Genomic DNA, 14207 nt, shown 5'->3' with positions numbered 1-14207 from the left:
AATCACACTATCGTGTTGTAAATTGTAAATCACACTAAATTGTAAATTGTAAATTGTCTCTGGTTTCAGTGAAACACAATGCTGGTATGAGGCTGCTTGTGTTACTGAGCAGGCTTCCACTATAGAACTCTAATGCATAGGCTACAGTATACTCCCAGTCTGGACTCAAAAAAGAAAAACCTATCTCGTATGTAATCAATGCAGAACGCATCAGTGCAGGCTAAAGTCAAAAGAGCAGAGCACATGTTTGGCCTTCAATGGTTGGCTATTCGTTTTACAATTGATTTCAAGATTGTATTGATTTCTCTTAAGGCACGGTGTGGTCTAACCCCTTCCCTGTATCACATCGCAGATCGATGTGAGCCGGAATGCAGACGAAAGTCATGGTGCAGAGCCCTATATAGGATCAATTCGGGTCATTCCAAAGTCAATAGACTGAAGACAAAAGGCGATGGGACACCACAGGTTAGGGTTAGCAAAATCTCAGTCCCGGTTTATGTTTATTCCATTTGGGGGGAAAATCCCCTTCCTGGATTTCCTCTGCATTTTTAGCGAGACGTGCTTTTTTCAATGGACTAAAACAAGGGAACGCATGGTCACGATGGCAGTTGGAGGATTATTTATGTATTTGTACTCTAGTAAAGTGCTAGTAAAATGAGTTAGAAAAATGTTGAGAACTTCTTCCACCAGCGCTTTATTTCTACCCGTCTGGTTTATTCTCCTTCAGCCTGCATCTGCCCTCTGTGTGCCGGACTCCCTCCTTCATTTATCTCACTTATACGCGAGGGCCACGGGAGGCCGCGGCCCCCAGAGAGAGAGGGTTAGTGCTGCTGTCGAAAACAACCTCCGTTAAACTATACCGAGGTGGACACCAGCGGTGCTCGGAGTGGGCTTGTAGATCGGCTATTTTCTGTATTACTATTGAGTGTTTAAGACAAGTGGTTAAATGTCATGGTCCATTCATTCACTAACATGAATCGAACATATTAAATAAATTGGCTGCCAAATCGACTCTTAACCTGTATTTGCCACCGGATGCAGCGACGTCTTTTATTTTGAAGACCCCAAAATCGCCTAAAGCTAATGTAGCAACGATTTAGCAATGAGCCGCTAACATCCATGTTCTGTTCAAACACCTCATTCTGAGCCTCAATTCTGAGAAAAAAGGGTTAAACCCATTCAGGACGGGAACCCCTTTTGGTGTTTTAAGCATTATGTTATACTTTAGCTATTGAAAAATAGCAGATCTGCTATTTTTTTAAAATCGTAACATCTTTGAATATATATTATTTTAGAGCGAACGTTTTTAACTCAAATATTCGCACTCATGTAAATACGCTTTTACGTAGGTGAACTGTAGGCGCGTTAAATCACTGCCCGTTTGAAAGGACCTTAAGGCTGTAACCATGGTAACTAACAACCAAGGGCACATAACATCATTTATATAAACTGCAGCTAAGGCTAAATTTACCAGCGCAGTATGAGAAAGAAGCTAACAGAGGTAAAAATACATTTACCACTATCCACCACACTGACCCCTTTTCCACCGTTGGTTTCCAATGGGAACCGGTTCAGTTCTTTTTGGTTCTTAGTCCATGAGCCAGAGCTCCAAATTGGGAACGTTAATTATGAATTGAGTGTGCAAAACCATACCTATACTAAATCTTTCTAGGATCAATATAAGTAAATTAATATATGAAAGCCTTTCCACAGTACTAGCTTTTTCATATTATTTTTTTGTTGCATATTCTCCTATATAATGCCTCAGTTGCATATTTAAAGATTTAACATTTGTAATACAATAAATCATTGTCTTCGTGTAAGTAATCAACTGGGGAAGTGTCATGGTGATAACAATCTGTTATCTAGGTATGGTTTTGCCCACTCAATTCAGTTTTAACAGCGGGCGACAGCCAGACGAATTTTCCAGAAGTGCATTAATTGTCAATGGGACCCGGCAACTACTGGCGATAGAGGCGATAGCAGGCGAACAGGCGATGGTTGAAAAGTGGGCAGAGGAACGTCGGCCGAAAAGATAAAAATAATTCATCTTTTGGGCAACGTCTCCCAGCGATAGTGGGCAATTGGGCGATAGCCAATTAAATTCAAGTGATGCTTGCTGGACTGGACCGGTTCCCATATGGGGATTACAATGCAAATAAAAGGTACATGAACCCGTGGACTTGCACACTCTACCGATATTGACGTCAGATTCGGTGCTCTAATGGGAAGCAACGTTAGAAAAGGGGTCTCTGAGAGAAGCTAAAGGATATGCGGAGGCTGCACGGCTTCCTTCACATGCTGTGTGCAGGAGAGGAGAGCAGGTCATCTAACAGTGGGAGGAACTCAGACACCGTGAATGATGCAGTGGAACGCACTTCAAGGACAGACAGACAGACGGACGCTAGGTAGAGAGAGCTGATAGAAGAACACAGAGAGAGAGACACACATACACACAGAAAGACAGGCAGACAGATGCACACTGAGTATGCGAGTGCGTGCTTGACTATGCAACTGTGCAAGTGCGTGCTAGTGGTGATAAATGCTGAAACCTAGTGATAATGATAATGAAAAATAATACACACACACACACACACCCTCACACACACACACACACACACACACACACACACAAACACAGTAAACTCACGTAGGCCTCGTAGTCACATGACTGGAAGATGAGTTTTTCGGGGTGGTGCTGCCAGTACTGCACCGGCGTGGACGACGTGGCCTCGTTGGGCGGACGCAACGTGATTGGCTCACACCACTCCCCCTGCTGGTGCCGCACGGCCAATCAGCATGTTACAAAAGGGAAAAAAAGACACAGAGTCACACGAGAGCAGTACAATGGACCTAAATTATAAACGTCACCAGAGGTATAAAGAAAGCAGTCGTGCAAGTGCTTTTGGCAGTGCTACGAATGGAGTCTGAAGAGGTGAGTTTTCAGACTACGGTGGAAGATTGGGAGTGAGTCTGCGGTTCTTAATCCCTTCATTATTTCATCCTTTCATTCCCTCATGCCTTCATAGCCTCCTACTGTTCCATGTTTTGTTTGGGAGGCGTAGTCTTCTACATTGGAGCATCTTGTCCATTAAAAACCCTATGGGGGATGCACTGGGAGGGGGGGGGAGGATGGGCATGGTTACCTTTAAGTCTACTGCTTCTTAAAACCGTCACACCTGGGGAGGTCTTCATCAACACAGGAATACCACTTGCATATCTGTTAAATAAATGTCAGCGGGTGTGCATTAATCTCGTCAAGCAGCGCCGTCACAGTTCAGTTCACACCGAAGCATTAACGAGAAGGAGAAGAAGCTGGGAGCTTTTTCCATGCACCAGCCTGTGAGAGGCTGCCGGTGTGTGTGTGTGTGTGTGTGTGTGTGTGTGTGTGTGTGTGTGTGTGTGTGTGTGTGTGTGTGTGTGTGTGTGTGTGTGTGTGTGTGTTAGTGTGCGTGTACACAGGTGTTACTAATGGATGGAGAAACAGTCTTCTAGTGAAGTCTTCTGTCTGAGTGAGATCCAAAATGCCAGACCCCACAAGATGTTTTGTTTTCCTGAGTAACAAAGATGTTGCGTGCGTGTGTATAATCCGTAACAGAGAGGAGTGTGGCTGTAATCAGAGATAATCTGTTGGGTAAACAGCAGTCGGAGGATAATCACTCATCAGTGTATACGACAAGTCTCTACACTAGCATCTCTCCTCCACAGCGGCACACCTCGCTGACCTCACTGAAGGTATAGTCCACTTTCTTTTTTTAAAGACGCAATTAAGAACTTATTTTGAAGGCATGAAACATGATTAAAAATTGTAATCAACCTGCATGGTGCATCAGTGTCTCCCAAACCCTTTCAGAGCTCTGGAACGCCACGATACAATCCTCAAGGACTACCACCAGTACCACACAACAATATCTATCTCTAAATGCACCAAGTCTCTGTGCGTATACGCACGTCATACGTCTGTAATCCACATAACTCGAGATCCGTTCGCCCCACCGACTTCAAATTTGACACAAGCTTTCCACACCAGTGCCCGGTGTCGAGTCCGTCACACCGTTGTCCAGAACAAGCACAAAAGCCTCTGCCCGGGGTCTGTACCTGATCACCCCTATATCTATATACCCTGGCCTAGTTCTGACATCACAATGATCTGCATAGACTCCACATTTGGGCATGCCCGACAAAGAGCTCCATATATGGGCATAAAAGGGACACAACTCGAGAAGCGTTCGCCCCACCAACTTCAAATTGTTTGATGTGGGAATGCCCCACAGTCAAAGGTGTCTGGGAACAGATAACTAATTATCTATCTAAACTAAAGTATTACAAAAACATATTCCCTGTTGTCCCAAATTATTTCTCCTTATTGAAGATTCTTTAACTTCAAGTATATAGTTCAGGGACGATTCTGGCTGGCAGGAAGTACCGCTGCAAAACAAAAATTGGCACTGCGATGGCAATTAAGCTCCACATTCTCTGCCCTTAAATCACTGGAAACAGTTATTAACTGATGTTGTATGTAACAATGGAGCTTTCTACAGCTAGATTAAATGGTGCAAACTATCAAACAATAGATAGCTGGAACCATATTATCTACTTAGGACCTCTACTATATAACTAACATGACATATACAGTATAACTAATAATCTGTATAATCCCCTTTTTTCTTTTTGGTCTTTGTTGAAGTCTTTGCTCATTTCCTTTTCTTTTCAGGCCTATGATGGGGTGGGTTAGATTTGGGAGGGATTATTATTTTGTATTTTGTATTTACAATTTGTTGTTAATTAAAAATATATATATGTTGTATTTAATTGTTAGAATCTTTATTATATTTCTCTTTTTTTTTGTCAATGGTGGTTGGTGCTGGGGTTTGGGGGTAGGATTTAAAAGAATTAGACAAGGGGCAAGCCACTGATTGTGGTTGGCAAAGAATTTGTCAGAGTTGTATGTGCACTTTTTTTTGTAATAAATAAAAAAGTCATGAATCAAACTACACAGAGTGCTGACATTCCCACCTCAAGGCCACTGGGCCAGTGGCATGTAGACATACGTAGATTAATCTAAAAATACTAGATATGACAACATATCATTTTGTGTTCCGCATGGGCATTTGTTATTCCGAATAATACCTCTGGCGCGAAATCAGCCATTTAACTTGTTTGCATCTTTCGATTTTTGAAATGTGGGGAAGCTGACAAATTCCATCTCATAAATATAAAGCATGCCGGCTCAGTGCACGCGCTCCACTGTAGGACACAGATGCATTGTGCACACTGTGCTGTGCTTTTCTCCAATTCAGACAATGCTGACTCACGATATGTCAGAGGAGTATGATTCCTATATGACGAGACAACAGAATGCGATGCACACACACTTAAGAGATTCAGCAGGTTAAACATTCTTTTCCGAGACATCGGCTATTATCCGTTGGCTTTGAAAAAGCTGACAGTCTCAAGTCACAGGGCTGCATTTATTTTCTTTTTTATGTCCATCAAACTGCACACGCGTGGGTCAAGTGCAAGGTGAACCTGTCACCGGCATCACTGACGCTAATCCCGAGGGGAAATATGCAAGTCACCTCAAAAAGTCACAAGCTATGCAGATTTAAGCAGAATATGATGGAAACTTCCACAAAGAAAAGGAAATGTAGGTACCACTACTAAAAAAGGTGCACTCCTCGGAAGGAAGATCTCCACCAGGCAAAGGTACCCAGGGCCCGCAGCTTTCATAACCGGAATATAATATGACACAGGGATTTTTGTTTTATCTGCCATTTTTAGTGTTAGGTGACGTAGTACCTAGTGACGTAGCACATACATGTATGAGTTTCATTCAATTAAAATAGATGTCTTAACTTATTTTATGTGCTATAATCAATCAGACAGCAAAGCACATAGATGTTACAAGCGAAGGGGCACAATAGATTATTTTTTATTATTAAGTTGGACATTATATCAAATCTACGTCTCAGGTAATGGTAGCATGTCCCTCACTGTCCCACACAAGGATAGTGTTATAGGCTTTTAGACCTGAGGCCAATTCTAAAGAGTAAGTAAGCCTTGCAGAGCCATGAGGCCCATAGTGCAGGAGCCTATTGTTTCTGTAGCGTGAGGCAGCTTGATGTACAAGTACACCCCCTGGACATGACGTTAGTATGTCGCAGGTACTCCAACCCAATCTCCAACCCGTGATGCTGAGGGCCAAGCAGGGAGGCACTCACGCTGGGCAAGATATACACTGTACAGTGCATTGCTGGAATTTGGCGGAAGTAGCGCTCAAGGAAATTACATATTGGTGCTTTACAAATCTGTTTACATTATCCGTGAATGAAACAAGTGTTGTGATTGGTCGAAAAATATCGTAATACATCTGACGGATGTTCCGGCCCGACATTTCCGCGTATGCACTCTCTGCCTTAGGTTGAGACCAATGACCATGCAGGCTTCTCTCTTCGCAGATGAGTAAGGCTGGGACCGATACTAGGAGGCACTGGGACCGAGGCTAGGAGGCACTGGGGCGTAGGAGACTTTGGTATGGCCGGGGATCAAACCCAAACCTCCCAGTCCCAGGGCGGACACTCAAAACACAAGGCAACTGAGCTGGTAAAATTCTAAAAACACCATCTAAAACCCAAGGCATTTTTGTAAATGAGCTCCTAAAACCTGAGGGTTTTCGGAAAAACTTGACAGAATCGTTAACATTGACTAATAACATATTTCTCAGCTTTTGTAAGTAGGAACATGAAATACAATACATACATCAATACATCATTTGAGAGCTTAAATCTTTGGCTTTTCCAGAAAACTACTTTCATTTAAATTTGCCATCTTCTGCAGCAGTGGTTCTCAACCTTTTCAGGCCCCCCAAAATAATCATATTTGAAGCCCCCCATCCTGTTTTGCACTTTCTAGTTGAGGTATTACATTTAGTTTGACTAGGTTCCAGAGATAATAGATTTATAGACACAATATACAGTATCAGCTTCTAAATTGATGTCCACATGGCTGCACATGTTGCATCAGGTATGAATGAGTTCATAATGGATGTGTTTGGCAGATAGAAAGCGCATTTGTCAGTCAGAAGTGTGTTTTACTGTGCTGTAATCTCTTGTGCAATAACCATCCTCATTTACAAAGAAGATGAAAATAAAAGCATTAAATCCTCACACTAGGGAACATGAATAGTAAAGCTTCATCAATAGCAGTCAAGTTCTACAATTAATTACCAGTCTAGAGTGAGTTCATTTCATGATTGTAACCCATTACCCATATACATTACATTGTGTTGTAACCGAGGACGCCGTGTTTGAAAGATCAATGAAATGCTGAAATACCATTATAACGTTAATGGTAAACAAATTAGCCAAGCCAAAAACATTTAAAAACATAATCACTTGATCGCATAATGAATCCATCTCATTTACATGTATCCTCTCCACCTTAGTGATTTAACCATTTAAAACCTGTTGACCGGAGTCTCTCCGTCTGCCAACCTGGGTAGAGCCCCGACCTGAGCTCATGCTTCCTTCAATGCAGATATACTTGAAGCTCTGTAGACCTGCTATTGTCACCCAATGGCTAAGCCTTCACTTGTATCTCTGCTCCAGTCTTATCTGCATGCCTCTCTCTCTCTCTCTCTCTCTCTCTCTCTCTCTCCTCCCCCCCCCCCCCCCCGCCCCCTCTCCCTCCCCTCCTCACCATGCTGACTTGGGCCATCTGTCGCTCCAGCTTGCTTCGCGGCAGCACGTCATCAAAGTAGTTGTCGTTGGTGCTGCGTTGCGGCTGCTGCTGCTGCTGGCGCCGCCGCGCCGCGTCCGCCTGCATGATGAGGTGCTGCACGTCCAGAGAGCCCCCGGGGACCCCCACCGCCGTATACGCTGCCTGCTGCGACGGGCTGAGCTGTGGGGGCGTGTGGTTACCGCCGGGCTCCTGGGGGAGGGAGGAGGGGAGAGGGGGGAGATGGTGAGAGGACTGCATCGCCTAAACTACAGTACACATGATAATGGCACTGTTGCGTGTGAATTAAGCGATATTACACGAGAGCGTGTTCTTTATTGTCATTAATGCACGCCTATACGGTTCCGAAAGGTATCGCAGAGGTGCATTAATGATGATAAAGAACACCCTTGAGTGTAATATTGCAATTATACAACAGTTACCCTTAAAACTAAGATAATCACAGAAAAATCATATATCTTTTTTCACTATACGACCACAAATGTCCCAAGAAACTAGCTAGCCTAGCGACCGAGTCTGCTGCGCTCTGGGAGAACAACACAGCTAAAATATTTGTTTTGAGTAAATGTTCCTTTGCACTGGTTTAAGGAATGGCTAGAAACGGTTTCAACCAATCAGATTGCTTCCTCGAAATGACCTGTTGTATAATTCACTTTTTTATCGCTACTTTCATTTGTATGTACTTTACTATGTGCCAAACCGTGTCTTTTCAGGAAATGGAAACAGCACGTCGCACTCTATAATGTATACTCATAGCCTCACTACAGATATTCTATTGTTAGACCAATGTTAGGTTCTTAGCTTGCTTATGATTCTTGATGACTATTTCTATGTATTTGATGTATTACCTTGTATTGTTCTTGCTTATGCTTACTGTAAATCGATCTGGATTAAGAGCGTCTGCTAAATGCCTAAATTGTAATGGCAAGAGCCTGTGTTCCAAATTGAAACTGCATCAGATCCGTTGGAACTTTCAATGGATCGAGTCGCAAAGTGAGTTTAACGTCATTTAATGCAATCAAAACTTTTCTGTTTGGATGTGTGGGCTGTCAAGGCCACAAAGTAGGCGTTCCAACTTCCAGCATAACTTCCGGGTATGATGATGTCCCACGCATATACCGCATACCCTCTAAGTCTAATACCATTGTTACAAAATATATTACGTTTTTAAAACTGTTATCATCGTCATCCTTTTTCGACCGTGGGTCGAGATCATGGATTTCACAATGCCACGCCAGACTTTCCGGTCCTTCATTGCCATCCCCCAGCTCCTGCTTACTGATGCATGTGTCCCTATAGCGATGACATAGACTGGTATAGACACGTGTTCTCTAGCCCATTCTGACCTGAGATCAGATTCATACGATGTTTCCGCCGGACACACACTGGTCTGATGAACCCATTCTGACCTGAGATCAGATTCTAAAAATGTCAGTCGCTCTTCGATTTTTCAAAAATAGCAGACCTACAAGCTCGTATCGCGCCACTCGGTGGCGCGATATGAGCTTGTAGATCTGCTATTTTTAAATAGCTAAAGCATAACATGATGCTGACACCAAAATGGGTGCCCGGTCAGAATGGGCTAGTCTTGTCTGCAACCACAAATACATTAGCTTTCATCACTTGTTTGTGCCACTCCCCTGTGAGAGTGTAGACTGTAGACTGTGTATAGAGAGACAGCGAGAGGCAAAGCACAGGTATCCAGAAAGAATAGAAGTGGGCACATTGTGATTAAGTGGTTAGCTAACGCGCTAGCCGCTCGGTGACCAGTACGCCTCACGCAGTCACACTCACATCGTAATGTGACAGAGTGTCACGCCGTGAGCAGAGGACCGTGCTTCGTAATCAGAAGGAGGATGCTGGTGATAATTCAAATAATTTTAATTAAAACTTTATAATGGTTGAGTGCAGGCATAGCATCATCCATGCTTTACACAAGGCTTATGTTTCCTTGAAGAGCTATGCAGCGTATAGAATGGGCTGAACCCGTTCAAGCGATGAACGCTAGTTTATCCCTTCTTGTCTTGTTTTAACATGGCGACGTGTTTTTCTATGCAGTTACAGAATGTTGGTTACTTGTTCAGAATGTCTTTATTTGCATTTTCTTGACCACACGTTAATATAGATGGCATGTTGTTTAGAGTAAACAGATAGCTTCATGGATTACGTGGTATAGTCTCTTTGAACTAGGATGAACGCGTAGAGAGGTGGATGCCAGGGAAATAGAAGGTCACAGCTTCGATCCCAGACAAAAAAATTACTGACCAGGAATAGTGATGAAAAGTTTTAGCCTGATCAGAATACTAGAATTGTTTCTGTTGAGCAGATGAAGCAGAGACATTGGCAAAACGTTGACAGCTGACATCTTAAGGAGTTTGAAACCTGCCATTATAAGCAACATAATAAAGCAGATATTTTCATATTCACAATCTCTCAGAACTCTGCTCAGCTGTTTCCAATGCTCATTTGTTAATTGCATGATCTCTCAACGTCAGTCTATTGTGTTTCTATGGCTTATTCCACATGTTGCACATAACTTTTTGCATTTCTTGGCCCCTGTATTGCTGCTTGCAGCTATGTTTGTAATTGCAAGGGGTCTGTCAGCGGCACTCAGGATCTTGCTGCTTGTGACTGTGAACGATTTCAGTCCCTGAGTTGTAGTGTCATCATCATTCACCCCGTAGCCTACAACTCCCAGCATGTTTCGCTGCGCTCTAACCGCCTGTGACTCATTTGTGCTCTGGAAGCAGGGCAGGCGCGCTGGCCTTTTGGAGTCTGACGAGGAACATACTCAACCTGGCAGACGCGTCAAATGGAGTCCCAGGAGTGGAGGCCTTTCCCTGGCCCTCAGGGCGCACAGGGAACGAGGGGCTGTTAAAAGAACATCAGAGCGCAACACCGGTTGCTCGTGATTAGATTACTATCTGGGACGAGCCGGCTGGCTGGAAGGGGAGAAAAAGAAGGAAGGCAGCCGCTGAGCGTCGGCCATTTTGTGTCTGCCCAGGAGACTCGGCTAATTAGTTGGGTTTTAGCTACAGCAGCGCGAGAGTTCCCTCGGCGGGCCGCCGCAACCGTTTGGGACGGAAAAAGGTGATTAATCTTCATCTGGCACTTCTTTTGAGACATTTTAGTTTCGTCGCAACGTTCAATGTGGTTCGGATAACACACACACACACACACACAATGGGTGCAACACTTAATCGAACTAGACGAGTCCATTACTTTATTAAAATTGCTTATTTTGTGTAATTGATTAAAACATATATAATAATTAAAAAGTAATTGAGAGAATAATCAATAGTTGCAGTCAGCCCTAACACACACACAGGGTTGGGAGGGTTACTTTTAAAAAGGAATCCCCTACAGTTACAAGTTACTTGCTAAAAAATGTAGTCAGTAACGTAATCCCGATTACTCCATTTAAAAAGTAACTACAAGTTACTTTCAGTTACTTTTGGATTACTTTTAAGTAAAACTCAATTTAATTAGATAATACAAGTTTTACCATTGATATACAAGAATGTTGAGCCTATGAAATTAAGATAAGGACAACAGAAATATGGTTAAGGTCATTGCGACATGCTTACTGTTATTTCGACTTATTATTATTTTATTGTTTGTTTTTAAAATTGATGAGGGGAAGGGGAGAATGTCATCCACCTGTGACCCTGTAAACATTGACTAGACAGTAAAGACTCATTTATATAGTCTACAAAGAACTCAGCCCTATACAATTATATTTATACCCAGTAGGCTACTCTTTAAATAAAAAGCCTCATTGTATTTGACCTAAAAGAGAAGACTGCGCTACCCATTATTTATCCCCACTCCAATATATCATATATGCTCTCCTATCTAGTATCTCTGCAGTGTTGCCTGGTCTGATTATTATAAGCCACATTGGGCATATTTTTCTGAAGTTGCTTGTAAATAATGGTAGAACGGTTGTGAGCTTGTAGATCGTCTATTTTCAAATAGCCAACATATATAAATATGCACATTGTTTAATGGACGATATATATAGCTTTGAAGTGCTCGTGTGGCCTTTTATAGTCGCTTCTTTTGGGCTTGTTTTCATAGACCTGGTTGCTTATTTCTCTCGCAAATTGGCAACACCGCCCTGACGCAGCAGCAGCCTCCACTGTGAGGATTTTACACAGAGTCAGAGAGGTGCGCGCTGCGCTCAACTCCAATCCATTCCGTTTGGTTATAATAATTTATAACACCAATTTTAACTTGTTTGTAAAATTAATGAGGGGAAGGGGAGAATGTAATCCTCATGTAACCCCCGTTACAACACCCCCGTTACTGTAATCCAGATTACACATTTTAAAATGTACTCTAAGATGTTACAGTTCCTTTATTTTTTTACTCTGTGATTACATTAACGGATTACATGTAATCGGTTACTTCCCAACCCTGCACACACACACACGCCCAAAGACTCACCCGAAGCGAGATGGCCCGCGGAGGCTTCTGTGGCGTGTCCTCGTGTAGTCTGTCACCCAACGAAGCCAAGATCCGTTTCCTGTGTCCTGTGTGGCTGATCTTCAGTACCTGCAACACACACACACACACACGTACATACGTTCATAAGCATGGACTCTCGGTAGGACATAATGCTCATTACAGGTTTAACAGCAACGCCCCGCCATCCTCACAGTACAACGAACCCACCGGGAGGGGAATGGAGAAGGTACATAAGGAGCTTTATGTCTCCTTTATAAAAGGACAGAACAGCCCGCCCGCTCCGCGCTCGGGAGAAAAAACGATGACTCTCCGTGCCATTTGCATAATCTCACACAGAGCGCCATAGAGTTCAAAGGGTTTTGGGAGCACATGGGAACTAGATTAGCTTCAGGTGGGGTAAACGCTGCTTAAAAGATTGCACATATCATTCACTAATGTAAATCACACCCGGATGAATATTCATGTTATTATACCCACAGAAGGAAGCGAACGCCTGATTACCAAACATAGCTGATCTACAACCTCTGCTGTTTTTTTAGACGTGACAGATGTGCCATTCCAACTCAATGCATGTCTAGTGTAGCAGAGGATCTCTGTCTATTTAGGGAATTTGACTAGAATTAACAAATAACACCTTGGAAAATGCCCCACCCCCTTTCTCACTGACGATGTTCTGACAATGCTCTCACGATCTACTTCATAGTGAGAAGCCTACTTGTATTTTTTTGTATTTTTTTATTTCCATCTCTGCTATAAGCAGCAAGCTATGTATGCTTAGATGATTTCTATATTATATTAGGATGAATTAGCGCGACTGTAAGGAGGCTCCACTTCCACTTTATATTTTACTCATGATATGAGAGAAACTTGCGAGAGGCAACAGTCTGGCAATGCAAATAGATCGCAGAGGAACTCCGGTCAGCCATAATATGGAGTTTAAGAGGTTAATAAGACTGCGGCTTGGTCACACATTCCTGACTGACCGTCACCACGATGGAGCACTCTGAGACGTTTGCTAATGAGACTCTAATGATGTGAAAATGCCCCCATAAGCATATACTGCTGCATAGCCTACTGTAAATCATTAGCATATGTAATTATTCTTCAGACAGTCGCTGGGCCGATCTGTCTGCTTGTTTCATCAACAGGAAACGTATACTGTGCACACACAGTACACCCACATTCTCAACCCTACTGTATTTCTATAGCTTCCATTGATTCTGATGAAAGCTGTTGAAAGAGATTCTGAGGCTTGTATGCCTGCATGGGCAAACACACGCACACGCACCACACACATGCACACCATGCTGGGCAAGACCTACGCTGTAGTGTAGACGCTATCTTTTTTTGGGGGCGTAGTGGGCGAAGTACCGCTCAAGGAAATGACATTGATGCTTTACAAATCAGTCTATATTCTTCAAGTGTTGTGATTGGTCGGAAAAATATCGTATCCGGGGGGAAAACATCTGACGGATGTTCCCGACCGACACTTCCGCTGATAGTGTCTCTGCCGTAGGTTGTGACCGGGCATTTCTCTTCGCAGATGATCTTCGTGACTTTCAAACACGAAGCGATATAACGCGCCTCTAGTTCATTTTCAATGGGACCTGCGTTTTTTTGCACAGAGAAGTCGCGGTGTGACAACGCAAGCGTATTTACGTGAGCGCGGTCCAGTGAATTTGTTTTGCGCGTGCTCGTTTCGTGCACACGCCCGCGACTCACCAGACCTGGATTCTGTTTAGCTTTTTTTTTTTTACACTTGCGTTGTCGCACCCCTCTTGAGCAGACCTGTCGTTGATCCAGGCAACAACGTGTGCGTTCCTCGCTTCCCGTTTGAAAGGCCCTTAAGGCTGGGACAAAAACACAAACATTCTATAGCTGGGAATTGTACGACACTTCCAAGACAACATTTTACAGATTGACACCTAATACTGCTGTGATCTGTACGTGTATGTATTGTACATTGTGAAAATCAATATACTCCATCGTAAAACACGGTG

General features: G+C 43.2%; 1 protein-coding gene across 1 annotated transcript in view; it reads right to left on the bottom strand.

Moving 5' to 3' along the window:
• anks1b (ankyrin repeat and sterile alpha motif domain containing 1B) overlaps positions 1-14207 on the bottom strand; it is a 295647-nt gene that overhangs the window by 18387 nt on the left and 263053 nt on the right. Inside the window, 3 exon segments of the mRNA XM_083758106.1 lie at positions 2651-2776; positions 7699-7929; positions 12187-12294. Coding sequence (XP_083614232.1) covers positions 2651-2776; positions 7699-7929; positions 12187-12294 — 465 coding nt within the window.

Source organism: Protomyctophum parallelum (assembly GCF_964188405.1).
Source record: "Protomyctophum parallelum genome assembly, chromosome: 22".
Taxonomy (NCBI): domain Eukaryota; kingdom Metazoa; phylum Chordata; class Actinopteri; order Myctophiformes; family Myctophidae; genus Protomyctophum; species Protomyctophum parallelum.
Note: the sequence above shows the minus strand (reverse complement) of the source record. Positions and strands in the feature narration are given on the sequence as shown.